Here is a 21,693-nt window from a genome sequence, read left to right as displayed (position 1 = left end):
TGAGTCGTGACCTGTCTAAAGTAAGTCGTAAGTCAGCCAGCATTGCAATGGTGCTATTAAAATAAAACAGCTCCTGCAGAGTAAAACTCAACACTTAGAGAGTATCCTGGCACCAAATTAGTCTCTGGACGACATTACATCAACTCCATAATGTGTTGAATTAGCATTGCATTTTCACTGTGTGCTTTTCAAAACCCCAGCAGAGCAGGGTTGTCATTTTATTTTTGTACTGGTGGTGTCTGTGAGCGAGCACTGTGCAATCTGGGGCTGGTTGCTGGGGGTTTGAGGGTGTTAGATGCTCCCCAAATGATCTTGTGGTGTTTTTGAGGAATGGCTGGGTTCATCAGACTGCTTTACTACTGTTAAGGTGACTTCAGAGGCAGGGTGGTGTGTGTGTGTGTGTGTGTGTGTGTGTGTGTGTGTGTGTGTGTGTGTGTGTGTGTGTGTGTGTGTGTGTGTGTGTGTGTGTGTGTGTGTGTGTGTGTGTGTGTGTGTGTGTGTGTGTGTGTTCTAAAAGAAGGACCCCCCCCCTAAAAAAAATGTCCCCATCTCCCTTTTCGGCCCTTCTGAGGCCCCTGCTGCATCTCTTCCACTCTCTGCCCGGCCCGCCACCTATTTATACACAGATGAGGGTCTGGACTATTTATAAACATCAGGCCAAACACATCTCCAGCACTGCACAAAAAAAACCCTCAAAGCTCTGACCCATATCCCAACCCTGATGGTGTGTGTGTGTACATACCTAATATATGTAATAAAGAGTGTAAAAATGGTGTTCCTAAAATAAAATGCATGCAAATATTTCAGCTTTTTTGTTTATTTATTTAACATTACACATGTAAAGTAAAAAAAAAAGTTGATTTGAATTTGAAGGAGCCTTCTTAAGTAGATGTATGACACTCGTTATGTCTAGGAGTTAAATCAAATCTTCAAGTTTCTTTTGTTTCATACATGAAAAAAAAGTTTTTATCTTTTACCTGACATGTTTCGGCGGTCACCGTCGTATCGAAAATAATCAAATCGCTGGCCTAAGAAATCGATATCGAATCGAATCACCACAAAGGCTCTGATTTACACCCCTAGTTACCACAGCTACCATTTTATTATATAGAACGCTACCAGAGAGAGTAGAGATAGAGGCTCCATTGGCCCATTGTTTCCGGGTTCTACTATTGCAAGGTGGAGGGGGGGGAAATCCCCCTTTAGGCAGACCTAGGCAGACCTAAGGACTGTTCTATTCAATGCATGGAGTATTATGACACGTCCCTTTAGGCAGACCGGAACCTGGTCATGTTAGGTGCCCATAGCAACCTATTACATTGGCATATCTCTATACTTAAAGAATCTCTGATGCTACCATATATTATGTGGAAAGTGTGTGTGGGTACAGTAGAGGTATTTACTCTGGAACTAATCTGAACACGCCAATTGTAGTCAAGAAACTTCCCAAACAAAGCTGGCAGGTCAAGGGGAACATCCCTCTGTACAACTTCTGCACATTGTTGACTTTCGTTGACGCAGGGTTACTTTCTCTTCGGCTGTGACAGCAAATCAGAATAACCACATCAAGAGAGAAGAGTAACCACTTGCATGCACAATGTCAAAATACAGACCTTCTGGTTGAAAACCACAAACACACATGCACACACACATGCACGTGCCCGCACACACGCACGCACGCACGTTAAAAATAGTTTCAACCGAAGATCTTGTGTGGGCGTAAAGGAAGAGCTACTTTGAATGGGGCAGCAGTGTTGTGAGAATTGTTCTTGTTGAACAGACACTGTGGGATATCCTGGCATAACCTGGGCCCTCTGTCATCACTCTTGTCACAGAGGGGCTTGACCTCATTCACACACACACACACACACACACACACAGACACACACAGGCACACACACACACACACACACACACACACACACACACACACACACACACACACACACACACACACACACACACACACACACACACACACACACACACAGAGACACACGCACACACACAGACACACGCACACACACACACACACACACACAGGCAGACACACACACACACACACACACACACAGGCAGACACACACACACACACACACACACACACACAGGTCAGGATGCATGGGCATTGGCCTTGGCCCCTTCCTGTGATTACGTGTCTGAAACACACACACACACACACACACACACACACACACACACACACACACACACACACACACAATTATGCGCCATGGCAGTTCCTAAGACACTGTGTGCCAGATGCCCTGCAATAATGTAATCTCTGTCAGGCCGCACATCATTCCTCATTTTCTCTCACTCTCCCTCTCTCTCTCTCACCGTCTCTCCTTATCTATCACTCTCTCTTTCTCTCCTTATACATCTGTCCATCAAATAACACTGCTGTTTTTCTTAAAAGAAAACAAAAAAACAGGCACAACATTCAGTTTTATGCCATTTGAGCTCGCCCCACCTCATCCCTTTCTCTCTATTTCTATGGCTCTCTCTCCATATTCAGTTACACTATCAGTTTATCGAGACACAATGATTTTTGCTACCACAATATACAGCACACAGGCGTATGAACTAGGGGTGGTACGGTTCACAAAATTCACGGTTCGGTTCATATCACGGTGTCAAGGTCACGGTTTTCGGTTCTCTACGGTTCTTTTTTTTAGTTCATGATAAATGTTGCACTGGGAATATTAAACAATATTTATAGAGCAGCAGTTATAAAGTGATGATGCGCAAGTTGAATTTGACCTTTCGCATGTGTCTGAGAACTGCCTCTTGTGCTAACTGTCGTCAGCTGATGTGCGCTTTTAGCGTTCCAAATGCCCTCTTTCAATTGGCTAATAGAATCGGACTTATCACTAAATATCCTACATATGGTTTGTATGTTGTTATAATGTGAAAATGGTGCGATTTTAATTGTGTCATCCTCTGATTGGTCTTATACGCTAATGTTTTAATCAGAGAGACTGGATAAGATACTCCTAGAATCTCTGTTTTACATATTTTTCTGGGCAGTAGGCCTACATGAATTGCACGGTTCGGTTCGGTATGTGTGTGAATTGTACGGTTTCGGTTTTCGGTGCGGTTTGTGCCATCCCTAGTATGAACATGTACATGATTTCTCTCTTACTTTCTCTCTCTCTCTCTCTTACTTTCTCTCGCTGTCTGTCAGTCTCTCTCTCACTCTCTTATATCTACACATCCACTAACTATGCCTTTTTCAACTAAGACTTTTCCAGCCACTAAACAGTCCCAAATACAAGAGCTTCCCTGGTATGTGTTAACAGTAAAATATGCTGCATCATCTGATGATCCTTAATCATACTATAAAGATAAATTTCATGCTTGTATGACAAATAAAGTACATTCTATTCTATTCTATTCTATATAAAGATGATGTGGTAACCCTCACTGATCAGGGAAGACAACAGACTTTACATCTCCTTTGCATACAGTATACCAGAACCACAATACCGCTAGCTAGCATGACAAAGCACAAGCTCCCTGGGTGCATCCCACCTGATCATTCATTACCATAATGAAAACATTCAGATCCAGGGGTCACCCGACGAGGGACACTGCCGCTAAACTAATTTCCCAAATGGAATTATAGCCGCTGAATGACATTATGAGACTTTATTAGTGGCTAAATGGATGGATGCATTGCCTTTTCCGCTTTCCGCTGGGCAGTGCAGCAGGCACTGTGTGAGCACAGCAGACACGGAACGAGTACACAAGATTAGCATTACCGTTTTGTTATGTTTCTGTGTGTGAATGTGTGTGTGTGTGTTTCTGTGTGTGTGTGTGTGTGTGTGTGTGTGTGTGTGTGTGTGTGTGTGTGTGTGTGTGTGTGTGTGTAGGCCTGCTGACAGCTTATGCCAGGCCCAAGACGAAATTCATCTGAATGGGCCCCCTCTCTCAATACATACAATGAAATGGGGGACCAATTCTAGGACCCCTCTCTACCTGGACCCACGGCAATTGTCCCGTTTCCCCCCCCTGTCAGCGGTACTCTGTATGTGTGTGTGTCTGTGTGTGTGTGTCTGTGCGTGTGTGTGTGTGTGTGTGTGTGTGTGTGTGTGTGTGTGTGTGTGTGGCATTGCAATGTTCACAGCCCCAGCTACATAAGTCAAACACGGGTCGAGCAGCACACCTGAATTCACAGCTCTCGTCCATAGCAAAAGGTCAGCACAGAACAATCTGTCAGAGGCAGCCATCAGGGGAGCTATGCTGAAGACACCGGCACTAAAATGTATTGATGCGATCCCAGGGTGTGTTGTAAAAACGCTCAAAGTCTACATTGACATTTTAACTGACCCCCATTTTTCACATTCCTTTACTAAACAGCGACAAAGGCAAACCAATAGATCGTTTTTGTACCATCTCACCAATTAACAACACAATTACAGCTGTAAATCCTGTAGCCACAACACGTCCTTGACTTGATAAACTTTCCCACTGGGGGAGCTCGACCTACAGCATATGGGCTATTTCAGGGCAGACGACATATGATGTAAGCTGGCCCTTTTGGGGCTAGATATACAATGTGAATATTCTAAATAAAATAACTAAATAACTTTTTTGACAGGACCATGGTGGAGAGACAGGAAATGAGTGGAGAGAGAGAGAGAGAGAGAGAGAGAGAGAGAGAGAGAGAGAGAGAGAGAGAGAGAGAGAGAGAGAGAGAGAGAGAGAGAGAGAGAGAGAGAGAGAGAGAGAGAGAGATGGGGAAGGATCTGCAAATGACCTGGTCTGGAATCGAACCCGGGTCGCCGGCATGGTAACTCAGTGCCCTACCGCAATTCAATGAAAGAGGAGAAGTCACAATGGGACAAACCAACAACATGTAGACTCAGAGTTGTCCTTGCTCAACTCTGTCATGGCCTCTATTGGAAAATCCCTTTGCAACTCCATAAATTGATCTAACGTGCAGATATTGGCTGCAATGGTATGTTAACCCATTTTAGCCTGAGGCACCTGCAAAAAACGTCTGCTGAATGCCTAAGCCCTTTTCGGGAAAAGGTGCACTCTGCCTATTAAAACCTAAGGTACACTTTATTTTAGGGATACATCTATTAGCACTAATACATACAATGTTAATGCCTGCATAAGTAACTTGTAAGGCATGCACTAAGCAAACGCTAAGACCTACTAGGTCCTTACTAAGGTTAAATGGGTAATAAATCCCTTATTGGGCATGAACAAGACATTTGCGAATACATGCCTAACAAATGTTTGATTTTGCTTTGTACATGCCTTACAAGTTACTTACACAGGGACATTGTAAGTATTAGTGCTAATAGATGTATCCCTTGGCCTATTAAAAAGAACACAAAGGGGATTTAAGTGTGCAGACATTTTTCTTTCAATTTTACACAGTTTTTGTTTATGTTTGGCACCTTTTAATCGAGAGTGCGGTGTGATCCGGCTAAACAATAGATGTATCCCTAAAATAAAGTGTCACCAAACCTAAATATCTCAGCCATCTCAGCACATAAAAACATTGAAATATGTTGCATTAGAATGTGTTCCTTCAGCTCTAACATACCCACATTTTCAATAAAAAAGCTCAAATCTCAAGTGCTTGCATGTAGCGTATACTATGTCCCTACAGGCGCCAAAGGTCAAACAACGTACGCAGCATCAGGCTAAAATGGGATAAGAAAGCCAAACATTAGATTACCCTGTCAATGTTTTTTACTAAGCGATAAGAAACAGCAACAGAGATCCTGAGCGAAAGCCCAACAACAGTGTAACAGTCAGCGTTCCAGGCGTTTGAGCCACGTCCGGTCCCGGGTCAAATCAAACTGTGCTTTGCCACTGGTGAGTTATGAGCGAGTGTCATTATTACACTGATCCTGTTAATGGCACCTACAGTACTGTGAGACTAAAGAGGCCATGAATGTTTATTACTGCGCCTGTAGTTCATGATGAGCTGCTGTCAAGTACTTTTTAAAAGAATCCCTGATGTCATCTAAATAAAGTCACTGTCGTGATTGCAGTCCTACAAAGGGGGGGATTGGAGATAAAAAAAAAATAAAAAAAAATACCTACCATGGATTGTTTACATTTAGAAATTCTTAAACAACATCAGCAGACACATTTGGTGGATGTTGAGACTTTATTTAAACAAACCATGCACTCATTAGAATGGCCAGGGTCTCGGACGGGGCTGAACAAAAACAAATCTTGCATCATTGAATACTGACAAGTTAAGGGTAGCATGAGCAATCCAACTGCATGTTGAAATTGGTAGGAATTCTCCTATTAATGAAATGACGTGACTTAATTTGACATGACAGACGTTCAACAAGGTTTTCATGCTAAGCACAACACCACTCCCAACACCAGGGAGCACCAGCAGAGCTTGAATCACGTGATGAGACCCACACCTTCAATACACAGTAAAACAACACTTAGAGAACATTCTGTTGCCAAATACACTCGAGATGATGTTAAATCGACTCTCCGAGTGCATTTTTTATTGTGTACTTCAGGCTCCATTTTGATGTGTAGACTCTAGACTGTGCTGCAGAACATAGACGGCCAGGCAGCAGCACCATTGTATTATTTATAGCGTTACGAGGCCAAATTTAAAGACACAGCCTTTGCTTTGAGAGATGACACAGGCTGGCTTGTTCTTTAATCCAGCAACCACTTGAAAAAAAAAAACGCCGGAAAATCACTTCAAAGTCTCTTTCTCTGTCACGATTCGCTCCCAAGTCATAACATCATTCTGACACAAATCACTTTGAACTGAAGCGCTCTAGAGAAGAAAAAAAAAAAAAGATATTAGTTCCCAGTATTCAAAAAAGCAGAAGTGAAATATCTAAAACAGTCTGAGACCAATATCTTTACAGAAGATATCAGTGTGGAAAAGTATTTCTGAAATGGGTCAGCTCCAAATGCTTCTGGTATGTGTAAACAACTGTCAACCAGCTCTTGTTTTTTTCCTGCCGCATTTCTTGGTAGAATCCTCCATGTATAGACAGATCCAGAGGTCAGACCTTAATAAAAAAAGAAACCTTTTACACCTACTGCACCACACAGCAAGTCTGTGCACCCACTCTTCTGATAAGATATAAAGCTGGGTGGTGGTTTGGGGCTATTAATAGATGACAGTGTCAACCTTGCGGTGTGTTTTCAAGATGTGCTACTGAATTCAGCAGCCACCACAACAACAAACCAAAAAACCACAGCTGCAATCATCAGAAAAATGTCTGTGACACTTTAGAATAGGGTGCATTTGTTAACCATTAATACATGTGTAACTACTGTCTGTGTGAAATGACTACCAAGTCATGTGTTAAAGCAAAATCAAGGCCCTACAGAATTAGGTCCGTCTTACGATCATATCAATAAGGCCTTGTTGGAAGCAAACAACATCGTAACAAATCTATAATGCTCATTGAAAAGCTCGCTGACCACTTCAAATTCTTTACGGACCACACATGGAGAAATACTGCAAGAGCACAAAACACTAGCATAGCATGACCAGCCTGTGCGAATCTGTGACACCTGGTGAAGACCTCACAGGTTGAAACATTGCAATAAAAACTGGGAGCAAATACAGTGTGCAGAGACGCTAAGGGGGGCGTTGGCAGGCTTATGAGATGGTCAAGGGGGCGCATGGAGGCTCATGATGAGGCTAGGGGGGCATTTGTTCAAAACAGGTTGAGAACTGATATAGTATACTGTAGTAAGGCCAGTTAATATTGACGACCAACACAACAGCATGGGGGTCTCTCTCTGACTCTACCTTATAAAACAGTGTAGTATGCAGGATGTTTTGGAGGCTAACAGTGGCGTCCATGTTTGCTGGGGGGGGGTGGCTGGGCAAATGCCAGCCTCAGCTGGAGACGTTTAAAATGGTGAGTCATGCATGTCTGGATCTCCAGCAGGCCTGCCAGGCCCATGCACTGCCATACTTGCACTGCGCTGACCTAAGCACTGATCTCTTCACGCTGCGCTACAGATACCATTGGCAACAGCACCTGTTGATTGTGTTAAGTGTGTGCATGTGTGTGTGTGTGTGTGTGTGTGTGTGTGTGTGTGTGTGTGTGTGTGTGTGTGTGTGTGTGTGTGTGTTCACAATAACTATTCTGTATTACACTTTGACACATGGATGTCCTCTGTCTACCCCATCACTGAAAGGCCCAATGAGTAAGGTCTTTAAACTGGCCAGGGCTGAGAAGGAGCAGTAAAACACACTTTCTTGATGACATTTAAAACCAAAAGGAACGCTTGATGGTACGTATAACTTTAACGTGTAAAAGACATGCTAGTAAACAGGCTACACAAATGTTGTAATTTTGTAAATAATGAACCCCTAAAATGTCTCATACTTGAGTCCCAGTCCCCTTCGGTACATAACGGTGCTGGGACTGGGTACAAGCTTACACATATCTGCACTGGACATGGTCCTGCTTTTAATGTAATTGTACATGTGTATCTCGACAACAGAAGGCATCCTAATCCATTTTATTCTATACTAATGTATTACATTTTTTCCCCGTGGTATTCATGGACACTCTCACGCCCAACTCCCCCCTGCTGCCTAGACCTCCACCCGGGTTTATATACGCCCCCCTAATCAGGCTGCCCAAAGATAACAAGCTCAATGGGGGGGCTCGGTCATGGAGGGGACAAGCTCAGCAGGGCTGGAGTGGAGGGTAAACGTGCCTAAACAGTGTTAATACCCGCCTCTCAAACAAGTTCATCCACCTTTCGACAAGAGTTTATCCAGCCGCAAACAGATATAATTGACGTGGATGTTTGAGTTTGTGAACCAAAAACTTCTGAAATTCTCAAGCCACACCTCAACACCTCTCACACACTCTCTCTCACACACACACACACACACACACACACACACACACACACACACACACACACACACACACACACACACACACACACACACACACACACACACACACACACACACACACACACACACCACTGCCACTATTCAAGCATGTTTAACTTTATCTTCACCACTTAACACCTGATACTATGTGTACACAGCATGTCTACACACAGTGTGATTACAAAACGTATACTTTCACCAGGCTACCATTACCTCTACACCCCCAGAACAAAGATGTAAAGGAGCGGAGAGTAGAAGAGAGGAGGAGAAGAGAAGAGAAGAGGAAGAAGGGATGACGTATGCACAACAGTAACGGAGGAATGAAGAAGGGGGTAGGTGTAGGGATGTTTGTGTCAGAAAAGGAGGATGGATACAGCCAGGCCCATCGAGGAAGGAAGTTTTTCATTTTACATAGTTTCTTCCTCCCCTGTGGCTATTTCTAGATGCTTAACTCAACATACTCCACAGCTATTTCTGTCCCTGTGTAAGATGCATACAATACCCCCACCCCCAAACACTCAGCTCTCCCCCCACTTCCACCCTGTAATGGCTTGTTTCATCCTTAACGAAGGCACGTCGTTGCTGATGGAAATAACAGACAGGTCTAAACATAATGCAATGCAAAATTATGCACTGCTCGAAAAGTTTGGACTCCTTGCCATCAACCTAAGGCTCTACACTCCTGTACTGAAAATGAAAGCCTAACTGGAAAACTCCAACTCCCATTGTCATTGTGACACAGCACTCAACAGCACACAAGTGTTCACTGCACACTGCACACAACGAAATTGCATTTATGTCTCACACGCGCAAGGGGGCAGTCCCCAATGAAGCCGCAAGGGAGCAGTGCGGCGGGACGGTACCATGCTCAGGGTACCTCAGTCATGGAGGAGGATGGGGGAGAGCACTGGTTAATTACTCCCCCCACCAACCTGGTGGGTAGGGAGTCAAATCGGTAACTTTTGGGCTACAAGTCTAATGCCCTAACCCCGCGGTTCCCAAACTTTTTCCCCTGCGCACCCCCTTGTACATTTCAATGTGGTTCGAGCACCCCCTAAACGAATATTATTGTCTGCTGATGGCCATGTAAGTAGGATTCACTGCGCATTCACTGCACATTATGCAAAGTTTTTTTGGGGAATCCTCTTTTTCAATAGTCTAGGAGTAACGGTAGGGACACATACTCGTGAATTTGCGAACTTTGCCATTCATTCCTATGAGGGAGACGATGGCAAGCGAAAGCAAGCAAACAGGAGCGAAGCGAAGCGAAATTATTAAAGAAAGTTTAATGTTATGCAAATGAGGAGCGAATTTGCCTGCCGCGGCCCAATCAAATCAACAACATAACTGTTCCATTATATTTGATTCGCAGCGACGACATGATGGCGGTTGAATTTCGCCTCTCTTAGCTTCTCTCGCTTCGCCTCCTATGTGTCCCTACCGTTAAACTACACTTCATACAATTCACCATACAATTAAAAACTACTTCATTAATTCATTCATGCTGGATAAAAACTCACAAAGGCCCGATCTACCATTGCTCTATTTATCTCGCACACCCCCTTATGGCAGGCTGCGCACCCCCAGAGGTGCACAGTAAAAAATGCAGTGTTAATTCAACACTTAGAGAGTGCTTTGGGACCAAATAAACTCTAGAAGGTGTTAAATCGACTCTGTTGGTGTTGCATTAACACTGCAGTTTTTACTGTGTGCATGCACCACAGTTTGGGGAACCCTGCCCTAACCGAGCGATTACCCATGACTACTATCTACTGTGTTGAAATCTCTAAAGTTTGGCTGTGGACACATGACAGATCAGGTCTGACGCTAATCGTCCATTCTCTCTCTTTGATTTTCCTGGTATTTTACAACAGAACATCTCTCTCATCTACACAGCAAAAAAATCCACACAGTTATTTTTGCGTCAGGACTTTAAGGCAGATGACACAGCCCCAAGTCAAGTTGTATTTTGCCTTCACAATAGCACAGAGAAACCCTATACCTTTCACCTACACACAGGCATAAATTATGAGATGTATTAAGTAGAAGTTCTGTTACGGATGTAATTACAATACTCGTAGTATGATATCATGTAGCCGCAACCAGGGTTGCCAGATGAGACGGATCATTTCCAGCCCAAAAATGCTCAAAACCCGCCTGGAAGCACCAAATCCCGCCCAATGTGAAGTAAATAATGATTTCTCTGGCCAAAAATTAGCAGAAAAACCCGCCCAAGTGCCATATTTATCCGCAGACGGCCATCCTAAGCAGCCCAATTGGACTGGAAACCGCCCAATCTGGCAACACTGGCCGCAACTGTGTAATTTCACACTAATAGAGTTGTAACTGCATCTGTAACAATGCAGCTACTTCTACTTCATACATCTCTGCATTAAGTTGAATAAAAGTAAAACCGACAAACAAATATGGTGACATTCAGTTGCACATTGAGTTGCACCTGTGTATGAAATGCGCTATACAAATAAACTTGCCATGCCTTACCAGTAAAATCCATTGATTAAGCATAATGTTTTCTTGACTCCTTGCAAAGGTGCATGTGCGGGCAATCTCAATTCATTCCACACACATTAACACAGAGGAAGTGTCATGGACGTTGCATCGTATGCACATGGAAAGCGGGGGGGATAAGTGGCTCCTACTGTTACTTGCCAAAGTCTCCTAAGGTTCCCAGAGGTCAGCATGCTTGGTGGACCTTGGAGAAGGAAATCAGGGTGAGGTCACCCACCCCTTCCCAGACATTCCTTTCCAATCGCTACGGAAACACGCAGGGGTCACTCTGGCCACAACACAATGACATGATCTCACAACAAGGTCTCAGAACCTTGTCAACACATAGGACCGCTATTGTATTGGGGGACTTTCAAAATATTTAAAACATATATATACTTTAATACCTTTTCTAGCTATAATCTAAAATGATGAACAAGGGCTGTTCATAAAGAAGTGGGTAAGTGAATTGGTAAATGCACTGGCCAATTCTATCAATTCCAATCCAAATAGCCCATGACTGAATGAGCCATGTGGGACCCTTCTGCTGCACTTCACTATGTCCCTCAAGCTCATGAGTGGACTGTATTAAACATGCAACAACTGGGGTAGGGAAAGGTTAACAAGCATGGCAAAAAAAACATTCACCTTAGTGTTTTACCCATGAGTCTGTCCTGCAAATTAGGCCTAGGCCTAGGAAGACAAACTTTCTGTTTCAAATAGCCAAGCAGCAGCCCCACATCATGTGGGCCACATGTAAACTTGTTCAGAACCGTTTATGTTGGCTCAACAACTCTTTTAGGTGTGGCAGTAGAGCAGCGTTGTTATTGGCTAGGACTAATGCCTAAACAGGAAAGACATAAATGGTGGGATTACTATGTCAGCCATAGGCCTACAACACATTTTAGACAAAAAATAGGGTAGCCTATGTTTTGTTGTATAGGCCTACTACAATTGTCCAGATAGGCCTACAACTGTAGGCTACAATAGACACACTTGATTTTGATATCATTAGCATGATACACAAGAAAGGTTTTGTGTGTGGTTGTCACATATATGATAGGTCATCGATATATGGATCAGAGCCATTGTCTGCAGATCATCAGGATCACAATGAGATTAATTCACCCTCTTAACCCACTGACGCCCATTAGGCTACCCCTTCATTCTTCTTTCCTAATATGTTGCTTATGAAGAGGTAACGCGCTCCAGGAAATGTCCCTTTTCCTTCAAATATTTTGTCACAGGTATTATTTTGTTCAAGAGCAGGTTACCCATTTGCGTTTCACCGTTTACTAAAAATAAATAAAAAAGGTGGTAGGGCGATGCGTTGTTTTGAAACCTGGATTCCTAGAGGGAGGTTGGCGCTATTCGTTCCGTTCTTGAACTTGGCACATAGGCCACTTTGACAGACAGAAAACAATATTCTATGGTGTCAGTCAATGAAAACCTGTAGCCTTCCTTGGGAATTCCCTGTCCCGTAGGGCAAACGCATGACAAATTATGAATGTGTTTACAAGCACAGAGGAACAAGGACTGGGTTGTGCGTTTGGTGTTGCTTTGTTGACACTGTTCCGTGGTATTTTTTAAGAGCATCCACCGCAGAAGCCTAATACACGCCACAAATCATTCCACAGCTAACGCAGTTTCACCACAGCCACTAGCCACCGACGACTCATGCAACCTAAATAAACCAGAAATGCATGTGGAACGGCTACCCGGGGAACTTAAACATACCCAAAACGCACAACAGCGGTAACGCAAAAGAACAAACTGGTGTACCTTGGTTGCTGGTTCTTGGTTAAGGGTCTGCCAAGAATGTCCTCTTTCAGAAATCGTAATGTGCTGTAATGTGCACGTAAATGGAGAGGGCCACGGCCTGCCTGTCCGTGGATTCCAGCCGAGATTCAGCCCTCTTCCGCGGCAGCTCGTATTCCTCACGCCTCCGCCTAAAAACAGCTTCTTCGTGACACGGGTACTGGCGCTTTACTTCGGTTGATCATTATTTGGTTGTTGTTTTGTGCCGAGACTGCGACGTTTTCTGCGTGCCTTGGAATTGCTTCCTGCCATTTGCCGTGCCAGTCTGGATTGAGATCTCATTTCTTATTTATTCAGAAGACCCCCATATCCGCTAGATTGTTTCCGCCTCTGTGACAACAGCAGCTCCTCGTCTGTGTGCACTTTTTTACCATCTCACGAGCGCACGCTGATAGTGTGACTAGTTCTAGTTCTATAGCAACTGCGAATAGGGGGACATTAAAGGCGAAATACAAGCCCAGGACGCACGAAAGTATCCAAGCACAGTTTGACTAAATCCGTTAGAATATGGCGAGAGCGCAGGCCACACTTCAGCGCCGTCTGCGGCTGTGGTGGTGTAGGCTAGGGTCTAATATTGTTTTGACCGTAAGCATCAGCAGCAGTGGCTTCTTTTACGCTGATGTAAACCAGAGTCCGTAGAATGGCGTTTGTTTCAGAAAGGGACAGAGGCGAGAGAGAAAGGGGGGAACGTAATTATATGCAGAACGATGTTGTAACATACAACCCCTGCCCAAATAGTTTTTTTTAGGCCATCATTTGTAAGTCTTATGTCAATTCTTCCCACACAAGTGACAGTCTCTGATGAACACATGAAAAAGTGATAAAAAACGATCTTTAGGCTTATACTATCTTAAAAAATGATTACCCAATTAGGCTTCACATGACAATAAAATGTGTTGTTTATATCTCAAACGTCAACACGACACCAAACCCTGCCATGGCTCCAAATGCGTAAACCAGGTAGGCTTGCATCAACGACATGACTATGAGATTACAGTAACATCAGTTCACCGTGTGTTTATTTAGGTACAGTTTTGGCATGAGTCATTGCCACTAACCATCATCATGTCAATGTGTCTGAGAGCCCCACGCTGACTCCTCGTGGTGGGGTTTTGTAAAAGCAGCTGTCTAACAATAGGCATCTCGAAATGTTGAAATGGTGCCTTCCTCAGATAAAGCAGAGGTGTCAAAAGTAAATGTATACATTCATGGTGCATTTCCACTCCAACCATCCTTCCCAGCACACACATCATGAATGACACGCCATTGACATTGGTAGTCATTTACCTGTTTGGCTTCAAAACGGAACATGTTTAATCTCACTGCGAGAAAGGCAAATTAGTCAAGGAATGGTATAAACAATGAATGCATAAGGAATGGTATAAACAATGAATGCATTTTAATATCAAAGACATTTATTTCAAAACACAAAAAAATACTTTACAAAATATACAGAAACTGTAAAATACAATCTTTGACCTTGGATGAATAATGTTCACTTGTACAGTGTCTTTGGAATCGGGAGCTGAGCTAGATGGTGCAGTAAGTGTATATCAAATGCCTGGCCATTTCCATGTTGCCGCTGGACTGATAAATGAGAGACAGATTGAAGGCGATCTCTCGTCGCAGGTCCAACTGGTCATCATCAATACCCTTTGAAGAAAACAGAATGGCGAGAAGAATATTACAGGTTGCTTTCCCATGACAAACTTCAGTTTCTGAGTAGTTCAGTAGTGCACATTGGAAAACAGGATGCAAAAAATTCAGAACCGGACTTTGAAAGATCGGAAACACAGCAGACAGTTCCAAAATCTTAATAGGTTACTTAGGAGGAACCAGAGCTGGTGTGAAGACAAAAAAAAAAGAGACAAAACTGTTCCGCAGAACTTTAAAACCTGTGGAACCATGCTGGTGTAAAAGACCTCAAATGTGTGTGTGTGTGTGTGTGTGTGTGTGTGTGTGTGTGTGTGTGTGTGTGTGTGTGTGTGTGTGTGTGTGTGTGTGTGTGTGTGTGTGTGTGTGTGTGTGTGTGTGTGTGTGTGTGTGTGTGTACCTCCAATGATGACGGTGAATGTTTGAGGACCTCCTGATAGCAGTATGGTGAAATGTGCAAGTGTGTGTGTGTGTGTGTGTGTGTGTGTGTGTGTGTGTGTGTGTGTGTGTGTGTGTGTGTGTGTGTGTGTGTGTGTGTGTGGTCAAAATAGTTGTTGGATTATTCATCATATTTGGTTCCTATTGATTTTAACTTGTTATGTGGAATCAAATAAAGTACATAAAATGTGTTTGTGTGTGTGCGTGTGTATGTGTGTGTGTGTGTGTGTGTGTGTGTGTGTGCGTGCGTGCGTGCGTGCGTGCGTACCTCCAGTGTTGGCGCTGGCTGCTTGAGGGCCTCCTGGTAGTAGTGTATGGCCAGGTGCGTGAGGCCCAGCTGCTGCAGAGCTCGTCCCACGTTGTACAGACTCTCCTGGCACTCACCCCGACGCTCCACATAGCGCCACAGGAACGAGAAACCCTACAGGGGAACACAAACAAAAACATCATTGATTGATTTTATTTTTAATTTGGGGGGTGCATCAAACGCCCCAACGTTTGAAAATCCTGCTCTGCTTTTGCAAAATTCGCGAAACGTCATTGCCAATGGATGAATAAATAAAAAGATGAAAAAATAACTTCAAGAAAAAAAATTCAAAGGAGTGTGCGAACCTTTTTTCAAACAATACGTAATCTTTTTTGTTCAGCACCAGGGATTGTGCACAAGTACCTCTCTACAAGTGGCACAATATGCTTGACATTTTGAATGGCAGTGGATGGGCGAATTTAGCCAAATCCTTGAAAAGTGTGTTTTTACACGAATTTCGTCAAAATTAGAATCATTTAGAAGAATGCTCCAGTTCCCTTTCCACTTTCCCAGATTTCCCAGATCTTTTCAAGTGTAGCTATGCACTTTCCAATAAATTAATTTTCACCCATTATCCATCAATCATTTTTCACAAATTTAACCGCCATCATTAATTCTATATTTCTATTATTCCAAGTTGGCACAGATTTGACAGACGTGCATCAATTCGACAATGACCGCTCTCTTTCACCAGCCAACTTACTGATTACGTTCCAAGAACACACAGTCACCAACTAAACTCTTAACTCTGTGATAAGAGGTCAATGACAAGACAATGTTGTGAGCAGGAGGAGCACACACCTGCATGACAAGCGAGTGGCGCTTGATGACAAACTTCTGCGAGGCCATGTGGAAGAAGGTTAGGCCCACACACAAGCTGTGGAGAGGGTTATCCGGCTGCATGCGGAATGCCTGCACGTACTGGCCTGAGAGAGAGAGAACGAGAGAGAGAGAGAGAGAGAGAGAGAGAGAGGTAGAGAGAGAGAGAGAGCAAAAGAGAAGATAACACCAACAACATCTTCACTCCAGAGTGCATTTTATACTGATGTGCAGCTTCTTACATCATAATTGCACGATTATAGCAGCAGTTATTATTCAACTATGCAACATAGTAAAAAGAGTGATGGGGAGATAGGGTAGATGCAATAATGTGGGTGTTCTGTCTGTATGTATGTACAGTGTGTGTTTTCATGTGTCTTTGTGTGTGTGTGCATGTGTGTGTGTGTGTGTGTGTGTGTGTGTGTGTGTGTGTGTGTGTGTGTGTGTGTGTGTGTGTGTGTGTGTGTGTGTGTGTGTGCAGCCTGATCTCCAAAAATTCCGTGCTCCTGGACACGGATGTTAAGGACACGAAATCCGTGTCCAGGAGCACGGATTTTGCCTAAATTCCGTGCTCCTGGACACGGAATTGTTTTCCGTGCTCCTGGACACGGAATTGTTTTCCGTGCTCCTGGACATGGAAGTGCTTTCTATAGGCTATTACCACAGCACTGTGTTAACTCTATCATTAGAAAATACATACCAAATGCGAATCCTAAACAAAATAATGCTATAGCAATTTAAGTTGTGCCCTGACCAAAACATTCCCTAACCTTAACCTGTCATTAAAGACATATTTTTGAGAAATACCTTTTCCAGTTGGTTGCTAGGCTATCAAATTCATATAATGAATGAAAGAAAACTAGCTGTGCCCAGACCAAAACAATCCCTAACCCTAACCTGTCAGTAAGAAATGTTTTTTTTGAGAAAAATATTTGAAATGTAAAAAATCCTGAGAAAACACAAGTATGTGGAAACATAGAGCTGTGGGAGCATAGAGAGAGCATTTCTGTGTGCCCATCACGGAAAATAATTCAGTGTCCAGGAGCACAGAATTTTGGCAAAATCCGTGCTCCTGGACACAGATTTTGTGTCCTTAACATCCGTGTCCAGGAGCACAGAATTTTTGGAGATCATGTTGCAGCGTGTGTGTGTGTGTGTGTGTGTGTGTGTGTGTGTGTGTGTGTGTGTGTGTGTGTGTGTGTGTGTGTGTGTGTGTGTGTGTGTGTACCGAGGGCATGCTTGAAGCTCCCAGACACTAGCGAGGCATGTCCATTGAGCACACAGAGGGCCAGGTTGTCGGGGTTCTTGAGCATGAGACGCAGGCAGAAGCGATGATGGCGCACATCCTGAGATTGCAGAGTCACCTAGGAAAAGACAGTCCACAGAAAGCATGTCAATACACTGAGTGAATGAGTAAATGAATGAATGAATGAACTAAATGCACTAAAAAATGTGTATTGTATGAAACCAAACAAAAAGAAAATCTTTTCATAAACTAAACCTCCGTGTCCTATATATTCTACACATCCACACATATTGTTTGATATTCAGTAGGTCTTCAGTAGTGTCTGCTAAATGTAATGAACAAATGTATGACAGAATAAATGAGTATTGCCATCACCTGGCAAAAGACGTTCTACAGGAAGGAGTGAAGGAGGAGTGATGAACGGATGAAAGAATCAAGGGAATGAATGAAGAAATGAATGAGAGAGTGAGGGGACAGGAAGAGAGTGCAGCGTCACCTGGCAAAAGACATTCCATAACTGCGGCCGATCCACAGTGGTCATCAGCATCAGCCTGCCAACACACGCAATGTTTGTGATCATCAATGTCATCAAAAACTTGAGAAAGGCCATACGGGCCGAAACGTTGTTTGTCAATAAATTGCAGCACGATGGACAAGAGTGTGCGGTACCTTCTTCTACAAAATTGATCTTGCACCTGCTACCTGCACCTCGAAACCTCTGGTGTGCGTTGGTTTCCTCCCTCAAAACATCAATGTCATTATAACATATGTAGCCTGATGTAGTCATAGATCTGGTTGAAGTCAGATACAGTAATACTCTACAAAGGAACATGATTAAGTTTTTTTTTTTAACAGGAGGAGTTTTAGTTGCCCACAAAGCGCTAGCATTCTGCTATGCCTATAACGTAATAGACCTATTAAGCAATTGAGAACTCTTAACGATCTAACACTAAACCGTGGGTATTTTCTCTTTTGAAAACAACAAACATCCTCTTACATCCTTACATGGAGTCATAGGCATTGGTGAAGTCAGTTACAATAACAATATAAGCAGCATGCTGCTGTCGTAGGCCTTTGTGAAGTCGGCTACAGTAATAGTGTAAAACAGGACACCTGATGTAGTGAAGTCAGCTAGAATAATAATCATAACAGGAAATCCGATGTAGCCTTAGCCATAGGCCTTAGTGAAGTCAGCTACAACAATAATGATCCAAACAGGACACCTGGGTGCATTTGAAAACGTAGTTGCTAACTACATTAGCTACTTTGTTGTTTGCTATGCAATGTCCCATTGTCAACTACCCAAGTTGCTAACTGGCTAACAACTATGGTTTCGAGAAACGCACCCCTGATGTGGTCGTAGGTGTTGGAGAAGTCCGCTACAGTAACGGTGTATAACAGGAACCTCATGTCACCATAGGCCCAAGTTGTGAAGTCCGCTACAACAATAATGATCTGTACAGGACACCTGGGCGTTTCACGTCCTAGCAAGGCCAGGATCCTTGACTTTGAGATACAACCATCATGTAGTCGTACCTGTAGGCCTTGGTGAAGTCAGCTACAGTAATAGTGTAAAACAGGACACCTGATGTAGTCGTAGGCCTTAGTGAAGTCAGCTACAATAATAATAATCCAAACAGGATACCTGATGTAGTCGTAGGCCTTAGTGAAGTCAGCTACAATAATAATAATCCAAACAGGATACCTGATGTAGTCGTAGGCCTTAGTGAAGTCAGCTACAATAATAATAATCCAAACAGGATACCTGATGTAGTCGTAGGCCTTTGTGTAATTGCGGTCCAGGAAGGCGGTGGAGAGGCCCAGGTAGCCCAGCTCCTTGCGCTTGATGCGCTCGTCGTAGAAGGTGTCGTAACTCAGCGAGGAGTCCACCATCAGCTCCGCCTCGCCGAAGCGGCGCCGCTCACACAGGATGCTAATACAGCGCAGCAACATCTGCCACCAGTCCTCACGAGACAGCACGCTGGATTTACCTAGCAGAGAGGAGAGAGGGATGAGTGTGTGAGGGAGATGGTGTGTGAGAGAAATTATGTGTTTGTGTGTGTGTGTGCACATCTGCCACCAATCGTCACGAGACAGCACGCTGGATTTACCTAGCAGAGGAGAGAGAGGGAAATGGAGGGTGAGAGGGACAGGAGAGAGGAGAGAGGAGAGAGGGATGGAGGGTGAGGGAGATGGTGTGTGAGAGAAATGATGTGTGTGTGTGTGTGCGTGTACACATCTGCCACCAGTCCTCACGAGACAGCACGCTGGATTTACCTAGCAGAGAGGAGAGAGAGGGTGAGAGGGACAGGAGAGAGGAGAGAGGGATGAGTGTGTGAGGGGAAATGGTGTGTGTGTGTGTGTGTGTGTGTGTGTGTGTGTGTGTGTGTGTGTGTGTGTGTGTGTGTGTGTGTGCATCAGACACTAGCCCTCTCGAGACGGCATGCTGGATTTAGCTGCCAGGTGAGAAAGAGTCAATGAGTCGAAGAAAGTAGCCCAAGAGAGAGTGATTGAATCAGAGAACGGAGGGGTGTGGACGATGATGACAGTGTGGGTGTGTATACTCTATGAATGTGTGTGTGTGTGTGTGTGTGTGTGTGTGTGTGTGTGTGTGTGTGTGTGTGTGTGTGTGTGTGTGTGTGTAAATCTGCAACCAGTACTCACAGGACAGCATGCTGGATTTACCAAGCAGAGAGAGGGGGGAGGGACAAGGAGGGGTGAGAGAGAGAAGCAGAATACATCTGCCACCAGTCCTCTATGATAGCAGCTACCAGAGAGGAGGAAATGATGGAGGAGTGTGGAGTGAAAGAGAGAGAGAGAGAGAGAGAGAGAGAGAGAGAGAGAGAGAGAGAGAGAGAGAGAGAGAGAGAGAGAGAGAGAGGAAGAATGTGAGAGAGAAAAAATCTGTGTGTGTGTGTGTGTGTGTGTGTGTGTGTGTGTGTGTGTGTGTGTGTGTGTGTGTGTGTGTGTGTGTGTGTGTGTGTGTGTGTGTGTGTGTGTGTGTGTGTGTGTGTGTGTGTGCCACCAGTCCTCACGAGACAGCACGCTTGACTTGCCTGCCAGACAGCAGAGGTAAATGGAGGCGGAGAGAAAAGCAGTGTGTATTTGAGTGTCTCTCTGGGTGTGTGAATGTGTGTCTATATGCATCTGCCACCCGTCCTTATGAGAAAACACACTGGATTTACCAATGAGAGGAGGGTTGAACAAACAAACACACACGCACACGCACACACACACGCACACGCACACGCAAACACACGCACACACACACGCGCACACACACACGCGAACACACACGCGCACACACACGCACACACACACGCACGCACACGCAAACACACGCACACACACACGCGCACACACACACGCGAACACACACGCGCACACACACGCACACACACGCACACACAGGGAGAGAGCGAGGGAGTGGGAGAGAAAAAGAGAGAGAGAGTAAGAGCGAGAGAGGAAATACAGACTGGTGTAGGCTACAGGAAGTTGTCATTTCAATCGAATTTGCTCATATGAATTGACAGACGTTTTCTGAAGGAAACATGACATGATTGGTTATGGACATCCTCATTTGCGACATCAAGATGCACCTAAGTCTCCCACACACAAGGCTGACAGAGAGGGAGAGGGAGAGGGAGAGGGAGAGAGAGAGGGAGAGAGAGACAGACAGACAGACAGAGAGACAGACAGAGAGACAAACAGAGAGACAGACAGACAGACAGACAGACAGACAGACAGACATCGATGTCAGCAATAGAGGATGACTAGAGAAAAAAGGAGGGCAAATGCTGTGAGTGGTTGAGGTCCTGCTAAAGGGCTAGCAAATAGCATTGCCCTTAATAAACAAAATTTGACATTGCCATTCACATCAGGTGAAATGGAATAATAACACATGCTCCCATTACATTACATTTAGCAGGCGCTTCCATCCAAAGTGGTGTTACAAAGAGGACATGCATAGAAAGTAGAGTGTGAAGAGTGTGAAAGAAGAGTGTGGGGGAATACAGAGTA

At 44.2% G+C, this 21,693-nt stretch overlaps 1 protein-coding gene across 1 annotated transcript in view; it reads right to left on the bottom strand.

The window, feature by feature from the left end:
- Nucleotides 1-14,587: 14,587 nt before the first annotated feature.
- gtf3c3 (general transcription factor IIIC, polypeptide 3) overlaps nt 14,588-21,693 on the bottom strand; it is a 19,074-nt gene continuing 11,968 nt past the window's right edge. Inside the window, exons 12-17 of the mRNA XM_063211896.1 lie at nt 19,439-19,664; nt 18,170-18,224; nt 17,656-17,791; nt 16,410-16,534; nt 15,570-15,722; nt 14,588-14,863 (exon numbers count right to left, since the gene is read on the bottom strand). Coding sequence (XP_063067966.1) covers nt 14,741-14,863; nt 15,570-15,722; nt 16,410-16,534; nt 17,656-17,791; nt 18,170-18,224; nt 19,439-19,664 — 818 coding nt within the window. The 3' untranslated portion in view covers nt 14,588-14,740. The remainder of the gene's footprint in view (nt 14,864-15,569; nt 15,723-16,409; nt 16,535-17,655; nt 17,792-18,169; nt 18,225-19,438; nt 19,665-21,693) is intronic.

This window comes from Engraulis encrasicolus, chromosome 12, assembly GCF_034702125.1.
Source record: "Engraulis encrasicolus isolate BLACKSEA-1 chromosome 12, IST_EnEncr_1.0, whole genome shotgun sequence".
Taxonomy (NCBI): domain Eukaryota; kingdom Metazoa; phylum Chordata; class Actinopteri; order Clupeiformes; family Engraulidae; genus Engraulis; species Engraulis encrasicolus.
The sequence above is the reverse complement of the archived record's forward strand: the minus strand, read 5'-3'. Positions and strand labels throughout refer to the sequence as shown.